The sequence below is a fragment of the Leuciscus leuciscus genome, assembly GCF_965113295.1.
Source record: "Leuciscus leuciscus genome assembly, chromosome: 23".
In the NCBI taxonomy this organism is placed as follows: domain Eukaryota; kingdom Metazoa; phylum Chordata; class Actinopteri; order Cypriniformes; family Leuciscidae; genus Leuciscus; species Leuciscus leuciscus.
The window spans coordinates 24,914,915-24,928,058 of NC_138747.1; the positions used below are offsets into that span (position 1 = coordinate 24,914,915).

At 38.2% G+C, this 13,144-nt stretch overlaps 2 protein-coding genes across 2 annotated transcripts; both read left to right on the plus strand.

The window, feature by feature from the left end:
- The first annotated feature begins 8 nt into the window (after positions 1–8).
- pole4 (polymerase (DNA-directed), epsilon 4, accessory subunit) lies at positions 9–6,386 on the plus strand. Its single transcript, XM_082156174.1, has 4 exons — positions 9–260; positions 3,933–4,017; positions 4,120–4,161; positions 6,125–6,386. The coding sequence occupies exons 1-4, from the start codon at positions 18–20 to the stop codon at positions 6,136–6,138; spliced, it is 384 nt and encodes a 127-aa protein (XP_082012300.1). The 5' UTR covers positions 9–17; the 3' UTR covers positions 6,139–6,386.
- A 2,679-nt stretch (positions 6,387–9,065) lies between these two features.
- ccl44 (chemokine (C-C motif) ligand 44) lies at positions 9,066–11,931 on the plus strand. The gene is made up of 5 exons (XM_082156175.1): positions 9,066–9,262; positions 9,636–9,765; positions 10,082–10,229; positions 10,324–10,356; positions 11,542–11,931. The coding sequence occupies exons 1-5, from the start codon at positions 9,202–9,204 to the stop codon at positions 11,548–11,550; spliced, it is 381 nt and encodes a 126-aa protein (XP_082012301.1). The 5' UTR covers positions 9,066–9,201; the 3' UTR covers positions 11,551–11,931.
- The last annotated feature ends 1,213 nt before the right edge of the window (positions 11,932–13,144 follow it).

Genomic DNA, 13,144 nt, shown 5'->3' on the forward strand with positions numbered 1-13,144 from the left:
AAGAGCCGCGTGCGTCAATGGCGGCGACTGTGTCAGCAGCTCCCGTGGAGTCGGATTTGGACCGCAGCGGAGCTGAAGAAGAGCCCCGGGGCACCGAGCCGGAGGAGGACGGAGGGAATGTGCAAACTGGGCCCACCGCGGGCGCGCAGCAGAACCGCCTCGCCAAGTTACCGCTGTCCCGCATCAAAACACTGATGAAAGCAGATCCGGATGTGAGTCTGGCGAGTCAAGAGTCCGTGTTCATCATAGCTAAAGCCACGGTGAGACACATACACATACAGACACATACACATACACAGCTCTATCTTCAGCCAGACAGTCTTTATTTCTGTATGTCTGTCTGCCTGTCTATATTGCATACTCTCTCTGCCTACAGAGTTCAACTGTAAGAATGTATTTTCTGCCTGCCCAGTCGGGCCAGTATGTCATGTTTTGATTGGCCCTGCCAGCATTTTCACTGGCCTTCGTTCTATACATGCTTGCATCTACAGTACTGGTCAAAAGTTTGAAAACATTACTATTTTTAATGCTTTTGAAAGAAGTCTCTTGCGCTCATCAAGCCTGCATTTATTTGATCAAAAATACAGAAAAAGTAATATTGTGAAATTATTGCAATAATATAATTTATAAAGAGAATATAACAAAAATGCTTTAAAATATAATTTATTTCTGTGATGAAAAGCTGAATTTTCATCAGCCATTTCTCCAGTCTGCCGTGTCACAGAAATCATTCTGATATGTTGATTTGATTCTCAATGTTGGAAACAGTTGTGTTGCCTAACTTGCGTAATATTTTTTTGGAACCTGTGATACTTTTTTCAGGATTCATTGATGAATAAAAAGTTAAAAAGAACAGCATTTTTTTAAAATAGAAATCTTTTATCTTTAATATAACTTTTTATCAAGTTTAACACATCCTTGATGCAGTTCATCCTGCGTGCTGGTACTCCGACATTACCCTGAATACCATAGCTATCGATACACCACAAAGACTTGCTGTCCTCGTCACAGAAGAGCCAGCGAGACGTACTCTTTAGAACTCTGATATGTCTCCCATTATGTTGTGTGTGGATTGCAATAGGCCTATTTTATGAACAGCTGTGATTTTTGCTCTGCTAATTCAACCTTCACACTTTGCTCTTACTGATAGAATGTAAAATCAGTGAAGATTGGCCGCCAGGCCGTGCATATATAGGCCATATATATGCGTGCGTGTGTGTGTGTGTATATACAGTAGTCAACATTTGAAGTGGATCAAAACCTTTCATCAAAGTTATACATGAATTTTGAACAATACCTGTTCTTGTCTTAAGACAACTTTGATTAACTTTTTTGTGTGTGTGTATATATATATATATATATATATATATATATATATATATATATATATATATATATATATATAATAAGATAAGATAAACTTTATTTATCCCGAAGGAAATTATTTTGTCACAAGCATGCTCAATGCTCAATGCAGCCAGTAAAGAGTATACATAAGTACAAAAAATAATAATAACAACAATGCAATAGTGAAAATAAAATTAAAATAAATACAATAAAATACAGTAATATAACTATTAGTGCAAATGGTTCTGAAAAATAACAGTGCAAAATAAATAAAGAGAGTATAAGTATATAATAGTGAAATGAAACAAACAATTAATGACATACGTTTGTGTAATATTGCACGATCTGACTACGGACAAAGTAACATTAGTATTAATATTATTATTAATCCTGAGAAATCACCTACAGAGCAGTGAAGAGTTGTACAGTCTTATTGCCACAGGTAGGAAGGATTTCCTGTGACGATCAGTTCTGCATTTAGAGGCGATGAGTCTATTGCTACGTGTGCTCCGATGGCCCATCAAGGAGGCATGCATGGGGTGAGAGGGGTTGTCCATGATACCGAGAAGCTTTTTTAGCATTCTCCTCTCAGTTACCTCTGTCAAGTTCTCCAGACTGACACCCAGGACAGCACCAGCCCTTTTAATCAACTTGTTCAGCCTGTTTGTATCAGCTGTCTTCACCCCACTGCCCCAGCACACAGCAGCAAAGAACACGACACTCTCTACCACGGAGTGATAGAACATGGTCAGCATTTTCCTACATATGTTGAAAGACTTAAGCCGCCTCAGTGTGTATATATATATATATATATATATATATATATATATATATATATATATATATATATATATATATACATACATACATACATACATACATACATACATACATACATACACACACATATACGGGGGTTGGACAATGAAACCGAAACACTGGCCAATTTTATATGATATATTTATTTAAACACATTTTTTTTCGTATGTAACCCAAAACGCTGGAAATTAAGCAGCCATAATACAACTCCATAAATTCATAAACGCTTTACCAATTGGTTTGTAGTTTTTACTTTCTTATTGATACATTAATGACAATCACAAGTCATTTTTGAAATTTCAATGAAACCATTTGTATGTTAGCCAGCTAGATAATATGATCTCAGTGAAAATATAGAATACATCACAGAAAACCAAACAGTTAAGTCTTCAAGGCATTAAAATGGTTGTACAAGATCAGTGAATGTAAGATTTTTCTATCGGTCTCTCTCCCTCTCTGCTTGACTTATTCAAATTTTAGATCTATCCATCAACTTATCTGTCAATTACATATCTATCTGCCTAGTGCACACTATTTGTTTTTGCCAGGGTTTTCTTGTCTGTAGTTTGCAGATTGTGCAAAATTTTATTCGTAAGACACAAAATACACAAAAATCACATTTAAGCATTTTCCCATGAGCAAGTGTAATATATCTAAATACTAATAACTAAGCACTAATGCCGCTCGGACAATCAGAGGTGCGTTTCCCAAAAGCATCGTTAGCCAACTATGTTCGCAAGTTCCGTCGTTATCAGCATAGTTCAACGAGTCGGTGTTTCCCGAAACCATCGTTCAAAAAAACATTCGCAAACAGCATCGCAGAGTTGTGTGGTTGGAACGACAGCTCTCGACCTGTGGTTAGAAGCATAGTTTCTAGTTTGCATGACATGTGGACTTAATAAATCATTATCTTGAGCAAAATAAGCAAGCTGACATTCAGTACAACCTGTGACTTTTATTTAGAATACATACAAATGTCATTTACGACTTTTAGTTTGTCAAGAGATTTAAAGCACCATTTTTGAAGAGTGCGCATGTGTGAACGTGCTCTACTATGTAAGAACGAGCCTATGATTGAATCTGGAAATAAAGCAAAATAACTGAGAAAAATGAGAAATAGTCCTCAGATGCCATGTCTGTAATTCATATCAAAACATCTAGTGTTAATTCGATCTCAAACAGTTTCATTAAAAGAAGTTATAACTCCACCACGTGCGTGACGTCATAAACCAACGTGGTTGAAAGACCACTTTGCGACAATACGGTTTCGGGAAACAGTCGTGACCAGCTAGTTGATTTCTTCAACAATGCATCGTACTATGGTAGTTAAGCAGTGAGTAACGTTGTTGTTTGGGAAACGCACCCCAGTTCGAACTAACTGCTTTATAAAGTGTGGCGGTTTATGTAATTGCCTTACATGGCAGAATTGTTGAGGATGAAGTTCTCAGTGTCAACAAAAATGTTCACAGTCCTGCTGTGTGACTTCCTATGACATAGCAGCTGATAAAATGTGTGAAAGAGGAGAGATGATCTGTTAAAAATATTTTCCTAGTTCATCTATGGGCCTGTCATTATTACATTCATGAATGCAATGCTTGTCTGTCTGGATATTCTGAATTCAAACTAGGGGAGATGATATGTTGTAAATCCGTTGCTTGAATTCACAGGGCCCAGGACAACTTTTATGGATGTCTCCCACCTATACACTTGGTTGGGTAAAGACATATCTCGACTCTGAGTTAACAAAATTGTTTTTCTGCCTGCAGGAGCTTTTTGTTGAAATGATTGCAAAGGACGCTCTTGTTTATGCCCAACAAGGAAAGAGAAAAACTCTTCAACGCAAAGACTTGGGTGAGTTAAAACGTTACATTTTAAAATGGTTTAAATTGAATTTTTAACTATAAACATCAGTGGTATTGATGAAGTAATGGTTGGTGCTTTTTCTCTTGGCAGATAATGCTATTGAAGCAATAGATGAATTTGCGTTTTTGGAAGGTAAGGGAGACATAATTTAATGTTATTTCCTGCTGGCAATGGTTTAAAGGAGTGAGGGAGAGTTTTATGGATCATTCTGATTGCCTATATTTCTTTCCTCCCTTTAAACCTCATTTTCCGAGAACGGCAGAACTAAAACCAAACAATCTTGGTGCCTTGGTGTCAGATTATATGTGACTGCGCAGACCTTTGAGGAGGCCCATATATTACACGCATATATACACAGTCGACTCACCTATGTTCCTCGACAGTATCCCTCCACCACCCCGACGACTCACTCTTGGCTGGTTTCCTATCACAGCCAGGAATACGGGGGGGGAGTACTCTGTGTTCGGGCCAAAATCCTGAGCTCGCAGGCCTCTCCTCGGACAGCACGCCAAATATGCATACTCTTTACTCTATGATTATTTGTAAGTGTGAACTCGTGAAATGCAGTCTGTCCTTTCGTACCGGAGGAACGTTTCCATAGTTCATGGGGGGGTTTCAGATATACAGTATGTGCAATAACATTATGATGTTCAATCAATTTAAATAATGGGTTTAATTTGTCATTTAATGAGAGCTGCTAATATTGTTAGAGGCAAAAATTTTCACGTGAATTAATCCATAGATCTGCTAATTTTGCTTGTGTATTTTCATGATCAAGTGGTAGAACTTTTGCCAAGCGTGTCAGAGGTTCCGGATTCTAATCCGCACATATATATATATATATATATATATATATATATATATATATATATATATGTGTATATATATATGTGTGTGTGTATACATGTATATATATATATATTTATTTATTTATATTTATATTTATATTTTCATTCTTTTTTCGTCAAACTCGAATTATGTTCATCAGTGGTTGTATATTAAACAGGGACACATTTGTGTGCAGTTTGTTTTGAGATTTCACCGGAGTGAAGAGAGTCTCCTCAACGGCGTTAAGCGATGATTAAAGCGCTCGTCCGTGTGAAGACTGTGCGCGAGCCACTAGAGAACACTGTATCCATGCCACTACTGATAGCAGCGGCAACGAGCACTCAGCTGCTAGATTTAAAAAACAACACATTTCAGTGCTAAAACGCCTCTTAAGGCATGGCTAGCTAGCAAACTGTAGGCTGTAGTAAATAGTACTGACAGTAACTCGCGATTGAGCGGCGAACTGATAGGGGAGGGGGCAGCCTCGGTGGCTCCAGTGCGTCATCTATAGTAGGGGCGGTTTAGAGGGACTAAATTAGCTCCTACCTCAGAGTAGGGTCTATTCCAGCACAATCGGAACTACCAGTGATGTAAGTGTACGTTGATGTGTACACATGCCATATGAAACACCGGCACCTGACATTTTTTAAAAAGCAGTGTAAACACAGTTTAAAATACATACTCCACGAACATGGAAGACAGCAATAAGACATAACATACAGAAAGCTAATATTAACGTAATTTGTATGTCGCCTTTGTCTGCGGAATTGGGACCTTTTCTTAGCCTCGAAATGTACTGTAGCACTGCAAGTTGGAGATTCTCTTAGCCCTCCTATTAGCTCTTTCATTACTTTCGCATTACTTGTATTACATTCCATCTCCATTTTCACTGAACCCACAGCACACAACAAAAACGCAGCTCCGATTGCGGCATTCTCCATCCTCCAGTTGTTGAATGCTGCAATTAAAAGACATGGCTGTTGGCTGGCTTACGTCATTTCAGAGTTCCTACTGGCGGTGCGATTGCAACCTGGAAAATGGCCCTAGGGAAAAAATGTTGTTCTTGGAAGACCTCTCAGGTGGCTAGTTCCTAGAACTAAGCCCCAAATGATAAACAGTTGCAACTAGTACTTACAGAGTCACTTGGGTCAATGATGCAAACTTACTGAGGTTCGGAACAAAAAGTGCAATGGAACAAAAGAACTGTGGAGGGAACTTGAATTTAAACTTTAAACTCAACTCTATTTTCTGTATCACTCTTGTGTAGGTACCCTGGACTGACTGAAAAGGTGCATACATATGAATATAAAGACTGTCAACAAGTTCTGAAGGGTCCCTCTCAGATTTGTGAAATCAAAAGAGAGGCAAACTGGCTGAAAATGTTTTTTATTATTATTGTGAGGTTGGTATGGTTGGGCAGTTTGAAAATATTGTATAGTTGTCAAAGTTGTAAAATGCCAATTGTATTTTTCTCTTTTGTCCAATTCTTATAACCATGTATAGTGTTTAAATAAAGTGAAGCTCTTTTATCTGTTCCGGGTGTTGTTTTTCTTGTTCAAGTGGGATAAGATCTGTGTGAATTTATGTTTTTTTCTTGTATTGCTAGACTTTGGATTATCAGCAGAAAGTCTGGTCTGCAGATTATTCTGGCCACGAATGATTCTGCTCACTAAAACCGAAAGAGGCCTTATTTACCAACCTGTGAGGAACCAGCAACAGTTTTTGTTTTGATATGCCATAAATCTGAAATTTATCGTATTACAGTGACTAGAAATGGAAAAACTCAAATTCTGGCATCTCTATGAATAACTGTATAAAAAGTACATGAGAAATTGGTGGAAAATGCATGTAGACTTATGCATTTATGACAGGCCTAAATTAATGGGTACCAATTATTTCACAGGCAGAAAATATACCAGAAAATACTGCTGTGCTTTAGATCAAGATTTAATGGCACTAATATGGCAAATTTTGGCAGCCATCAGTTCTTCCTTGAAAGTGCTCAAAGGCCCTTACTGCAAAAACAACTGGTTTCAAGAGCTTTGCTGTTTTGAGGGAGTCCACTGTGGAGTTAGTCTTGGGGGTCAAAGAGTGCACTCATCAAGGGGGTGCTTGTGGGCCACCTTCTGAAACCTAAAATGACACATGGGCCCCCTACAGTCTTGTGGACAGACCATTGAGGAAAAAGGAAAGTCCACAGCTGCCATATGTAAATATTAATAATTAAAAAAAAGCTTATAGAAACAATGTTTCTTTTCGGGCTGTGCAGTGGTTCCAGCAATTGTGTAAAATCAAATCTGATTGAAGCTTGTGACTTTTCAAAAGTGCTTTCCAGTTTTATTGTTCAATATGCATCAGAAGGTCAGTGAAAGGACTATGAGCAGTGTCCCATCTGCATAATCAGACTACCTGTCTACCTCAATATCCAGGATGAGATAGGCATCACTGTTTCTCTCTTAATATCTGGGCCTTTGTCTTCAGGCACAGAGCTTAAAGACAAAATTTTACATGGCAACCAATCCTAAGATTTTTATGAATCACCAGATCAGGATGAACTGAGCAGAATGTGCATGTTCATCTCACCATAGCATGTGTCTTTCCAGAGATTTAACTAAAGCGTGTCCCCAGGGAAAAACAGTCTGCCTTGAATGGACAGTCCTAGTGGTCTCGCAGTGTGAGAGATGCTGTCGATCCAGCAGAAATAAAAACATTGCCAAAAAAATTGAAAACCAATATTTTACGTTAGTTAAGTTGGCTTTATATCTTGATCCAGGACATAAAATTAATTAAGTTTAGATGAAGGCACGCAAGTATGTGAGTCATTACATGAGCAATTTAAGACCATGATGAAGAATGCATGCTGAGAATTCTTTGCATAGTTGTCTTCGTGTGGATGGGCTATTGTAACATGCTTCAATGACAAGTTAACAGAAGATGCTTAAGACGTCGTACTGCAATGGACTGAACCCATCACCAACAAAATCTACATCTCAAATTGTACCGCTTTTTAGAAATGGTGTGCTATCATTTCTACGATTAGGGGGGATTTACTCAAAGAAATATTTACTTTTAAAGTAGGAATGCTCTTTTTTTATTAGGGCCGGAACACCTTTGTATCCACACAAAAACATGATGAAACACTTTGCATAGGCATTGTCGTGAGTTAAGCATTAGCAAAGACCACTCACAATTGATTTTGAAGATGAATAAATGTACTTTGACATGTTAAGTAATTTATAGAATCTTTTATGACTTTTATGGGATGATGCAGTTGGTTTGTTAACTGACAAGGACTGCTAATCAGGCTCAAGTTACAATGGGTATAGGGTTCAAACATGTGACTATCCTCGATTTTTTCCACTAGGACTACTCAAGTAAATGAAACAAATCATTTTGTTTGTTTTGTTTTCCCAGATACTCAAGCAGATGATGCAGTTTTCTAGTAATGTAAAAGCTGTGCTCATTTGTCAAAGGCCCATGAAGTTGTTCTTCATTCACAGAAGAACAGAGGTTTCTTTGAGCAGCGGCTGGCATGTTTTGTTCAGAATGCTGTACAGCGATACTTTAATTGCCAAAGAGATATGCGGGAAAGACGATTGGCCCATGGACTCCATTAGGTCATGGGCAGGGTATGTTTTCAAATGCCTTCCACACCCACCTTGGACACGCAGATGGCATATTTTTTAATCTAATGATCCCAGGTATGCCAAAACCATAAAGTCCCAAAACAGTTTTTCCACATGACTCAAGAACTTGACATGAGGACAGGCTCTAAATGTCTGCGAGTACCCATATTGATTCCTGATGTTTTGTTCAGTCGAATGTTTTCTCACACTCCTCCCTGCAGACCCCAGGACTGTATTTTATCCAGCTCTAACATTTTTGACTGCAATAAATCAAAAGTTTCCAAAAAAAAGTTAGGCATTTTAATGTAAGGTGTTTCCTTCAACTTCAGGCCCATATTTCATTGCAGACGGCTGTTTTTAATCGTGTTTCTTCAAATGTTTGGAAGACTTTTTTATTGATTTATTATATGGAGCTTTTCAGTTGTAAATTCTAAAGCAAACAGAGATGATGGGCTCAAAACTGCAGTAATTATGCCATGCATCGCACCATCGCTTGCACAGCTCAATGTGTTAATTGAAGAGAGTTGTGCATTTCTCAACAGTGAGGGGAGATGCTACGACTGTGAAAACAGCACACGAGGGGGGGAGCGAGGGAGATTGTGGGTGTGTTAGCGCGTGAGAGAAAAAATAGGGGAAGGGAGGGAGAGAGGAGAGAAATAAAAACAGCACAAGAGGACAGCAGACAGAACGGAGGAAAAAATCCCTCTGAGGTTCCACCATGTTCCTGCAGACTGTCTCCATCCTCTTCCTCTCGGCCGTCCTCTTCGGCTGCCTGGAAGGTAAGGTGAAACTCTCTCTCGCATCTGATTGTGATGTCGGAATGGGGCGGTTGGGACCAGATCTCGGTGGGAGGGAAAGAGGCAAAATGCTATGATAGCCAGACTGGTTCAGAAGCTTCGGATGCTGGAGTTTCACGCATGTCTGAAAATATGAGGTGTGTTAAAGCATGATGGGAGGCTGTGCCTGCCACAGGAAGCTCCAAAAAGAACGAAAAGGAGTCCGAATCTGATGATGACACTCGATTTCCTCTGCAAACTGTTGAACATGCCAGTTTCTATGCATAATTTCATCAGTTATGATACTTGACGATGGTTTCCAGGTGTGAATCTTTCTTGAATTCTGCTGCTGGTTTGTGACTTCTCTCTATGCCAGGGAAGGGTGTGCAAATGCAGCGAGATGTTCAGTGCTGCATGCAGTACTCTCACGGCAAAGTCCGGACCAAAGACGTCCTGAGGTATGAGAGGCAGACGGAGGGGCCGGATTGCAGCATAAGAGCCATCATGCAAGTATTCCAGGCATCCTGGAACAATCACAGACATGGAAAATATGCCCTATTAAAGCTCACAGGCATTGCCGTCTAAGCAGGTCAGATTTTTATTACTGAGAGCAGTAATTGTCAGGCAAGTAGAGCAAAAGAATGCACTCAGGCTGGGTGGACAATACCCAAACTGTTTCTTCACCGGGGCCAATTTGGCCTGCGCTGACTTGAAGCGTAGCAGATTAAGAGATTTGGGATTTGCTGTATGTAAAGAGAGAGGTTTTGGAGGGAGCTCTTGAAATCTTGGCGCTCATGTTCTCGATTGTTTGAATCATGACAGATTGTACACCAAAAAGGCGGTGAAGTGCGCTGATCCAAGGGACAGGAAGGTGAAGAGGTTACTACGGAAACTGAACCAGAGGCAGGGAGCCAAAGCCCACAGGACCATGTGGCCACATCGGCATATGAATCTGCCCGTCATGTCGGAGGTAAGATCTCCATGGAAGTAATGGCAGTATTGCTGTCCAAATAAAACTTGTGCTTAAATTGAGTATTGAAGAACCATTTTCTCTTTATTGACAGGTCGCTGTTGTTAACTCCCAAAAGATGAACAAGGTAAACAAGATCTGCAGGATGCCATTTCAGTAGAGTGCAAAAAGTAAAAATCCCATTCATTTTTTTCCATCGATATATTGATTTCTGATATCAACCTTTCATGATGGACCTACCATGAGCTCAGAGGTTAAGGTGGTATAAGTCAGTGTTATTTCAGCTTTATCTGAAACAAAACTGCATTTCATTGGTAAATTCCCAGTAAAAGAACTACATTACCAATAATCCTGAAGAGAGATCCACCAATTAGAGAAGTTGCTGTTACCATGGAAATGGAAATTGGTGCATAAAGGTTCAGCAGCGACCAACTACTCCCATGAAGAGTTGTGAATAAGAATGCACAGAAATATTGAAAGTTCAGGCTGATATCAATAAGCCAATCATTATTTTCATGTTATGGCCAATATGTATTTTCTATGGAAGCTTGTTTCCGCCACGGAATAAAAAAATTTAAAGATTATTGCGACTTTTACAAAAAATGTAAAAGATTATTGCGATTCACAATGCTGACTTTTTTTTCTTACAATTGCGAGAAATAAACTCGCATTTGCAAGTTATAAAGTCAGAATTCCCGAATATTCCTCGCAATTTCAAGAAAAAAGGTCACAGCTTATATTCCGGAATTCTGACTTTATAACTTGCAAATGCGTGTTTATTTCTCGCAATTCTGAGAAAAAAAGTCAGTCTTTTTCCCGTCAGAATTGGACTATAATCACAATGCTGACTTTTTTTCTCAGAATTGCAAGTTTATATCTAACAATTCTGACTTTATAACTTTCGATTGTGTCTTTATATTACGCAATTCTGACTTTATAACTTTTACAAGTTTATATTGCACAATTCTGAGAAAAAAAGTCAGAATTAACTTTTAAATTTTTTATTCAGTGGTGGAAACAAGCTTTCATAATTTTCAATATCATCCGATACTGTAAAAAAAAAAAAAAAAAAATGAAAATATATTATATTATAATATATAATTATTTTTCTTTGAAGATTTTTTTTTTTTTATGTCAATGGAGAAAATAAATGGGAAAAATATTTATGTAGGTAATTGTTGTGCTTTTAGTATAACATCGTTCGCTGTTGTTGTTTGCATTAGTCTTCAATTTAAAGATACTTACCTTGGTAAACTCTAATATTAAATTAATCAGAGTTGTTGTTGTTGTTGTTGTTGTTGTTTTCTTTCAGACCAAGTGAAATTTGAGGGAAGACAGGTGATTGATGAAACTCCAGCCTTCTCGTGTGTCACTGTTTTCTTATATATGTATAAGAAAATATATGTAGACTCATAACATTCACTACCAAACAGTATGTTATCCAGATATATTGTGATATTTAGATGTCCTCTCAAATGACTGTTAATCTATATGCCAAAGTATTCTTCTCTGAGACTTGTTGAAGGTTGTTTATAATCTCTGCAGCTATGTATAGTCTCTATAACTTATACAAGCTCTTCTATAGAGTCCAGTAAGCTGGTATGACTGTTCTCAAACAATTTATAGTGCAATTACAGAATCTATTGTGTATGTTAAACACAACTGATTTTTATATATAAAAATAAATGAAAAATATTGAAAATCATTTTGTTTTTATTGTATATAGGTCTGCACCATTTTTGCCTTTTGGATGCTTTGTTCTTTCTGGAAATCTACACTTTTATACATGTTCACACCTAATTTTGATATAGAAAAGATATTACACTATTATCTCTGCGTGGCTTGAGACACTGGGATAGGCTCCAGCATCGCTGGGACTTTACAAAGGACAAGAAGCTTGGAAAATGTATGGATGGATTACACTTATCAACAACAAATAAAAAAAATAAAAAATCTAAATAATTGTTTTTTTAAGGCACAGTGTGTAAGTTTCGCTGCTAGAGGTCGCTTATTCAAAACCATTACAAAGGCGTAGCATGATGATGCCATGAATGAGGGTGGAATCATGGGAGTTGTCGTCCACAGCCGATGGAAAGAAATCTGACAGAAATCATGTTCATGGATGGGCTAATGTGTTCAAATTTTATTAACGTTATTGTTGAATGAAGCAGGGCTGGGACATTTTACGTTGATGTTTTAATTAGATCCTTTAGGTAGATCCTTTTCCTATTTAGCACCAAAACTCTGGAACAGTCTTCCTAACGTTGTCCGGGAAGCAGACACACTCTGTCAGTTCAAATCTAGACTAAAAACACATCTCTTTGACCTAGCATACACATAACACATTATAAACTTCTATAATTCAAGGCTGAATAAAATAAAATAGGCTGCATAGTTTAGGTCAGCTGGAACCAGGAACACTTCCCATAAATCCTGATGTACTTGTTACATCATAAGAAGGATGGCGTCTACGCTAATATTAGTCTCTCTGTTTATCCCGAGGTTTACCGCAGTCCGCCGGATCCAGCTCTGATGAAGGACCTGTGCCTGGACACGACGACAACACAGTCCTGAAGTGTCAACTAGTCTCTCCCCTGTGAAGGCCTCCTTCCCTTTACCTCTGTACAGATAAAACTTTGTCGAAATAATTCCAGTTCACATGGCTATGCGGAAACGATAAATAATTCTGTATTATAAATTTTTAAGGCCAGACAAGTAATTTGTTGAGGTCAATTTGTAAAGAAAGACTACACGCCTGTACACATATTTTCAAACACGCATACCTAAACACGTAATACGCATGTGCACGCCGTCAGCGTTCTCACAGGTTTGCGTTTTTGAAGTTTGTGCAGAGATAACCTTCTTTTTTTTTTTTTTATGTTCAAGAGTTGCACCTTGGAACCTATTTCAAGGTT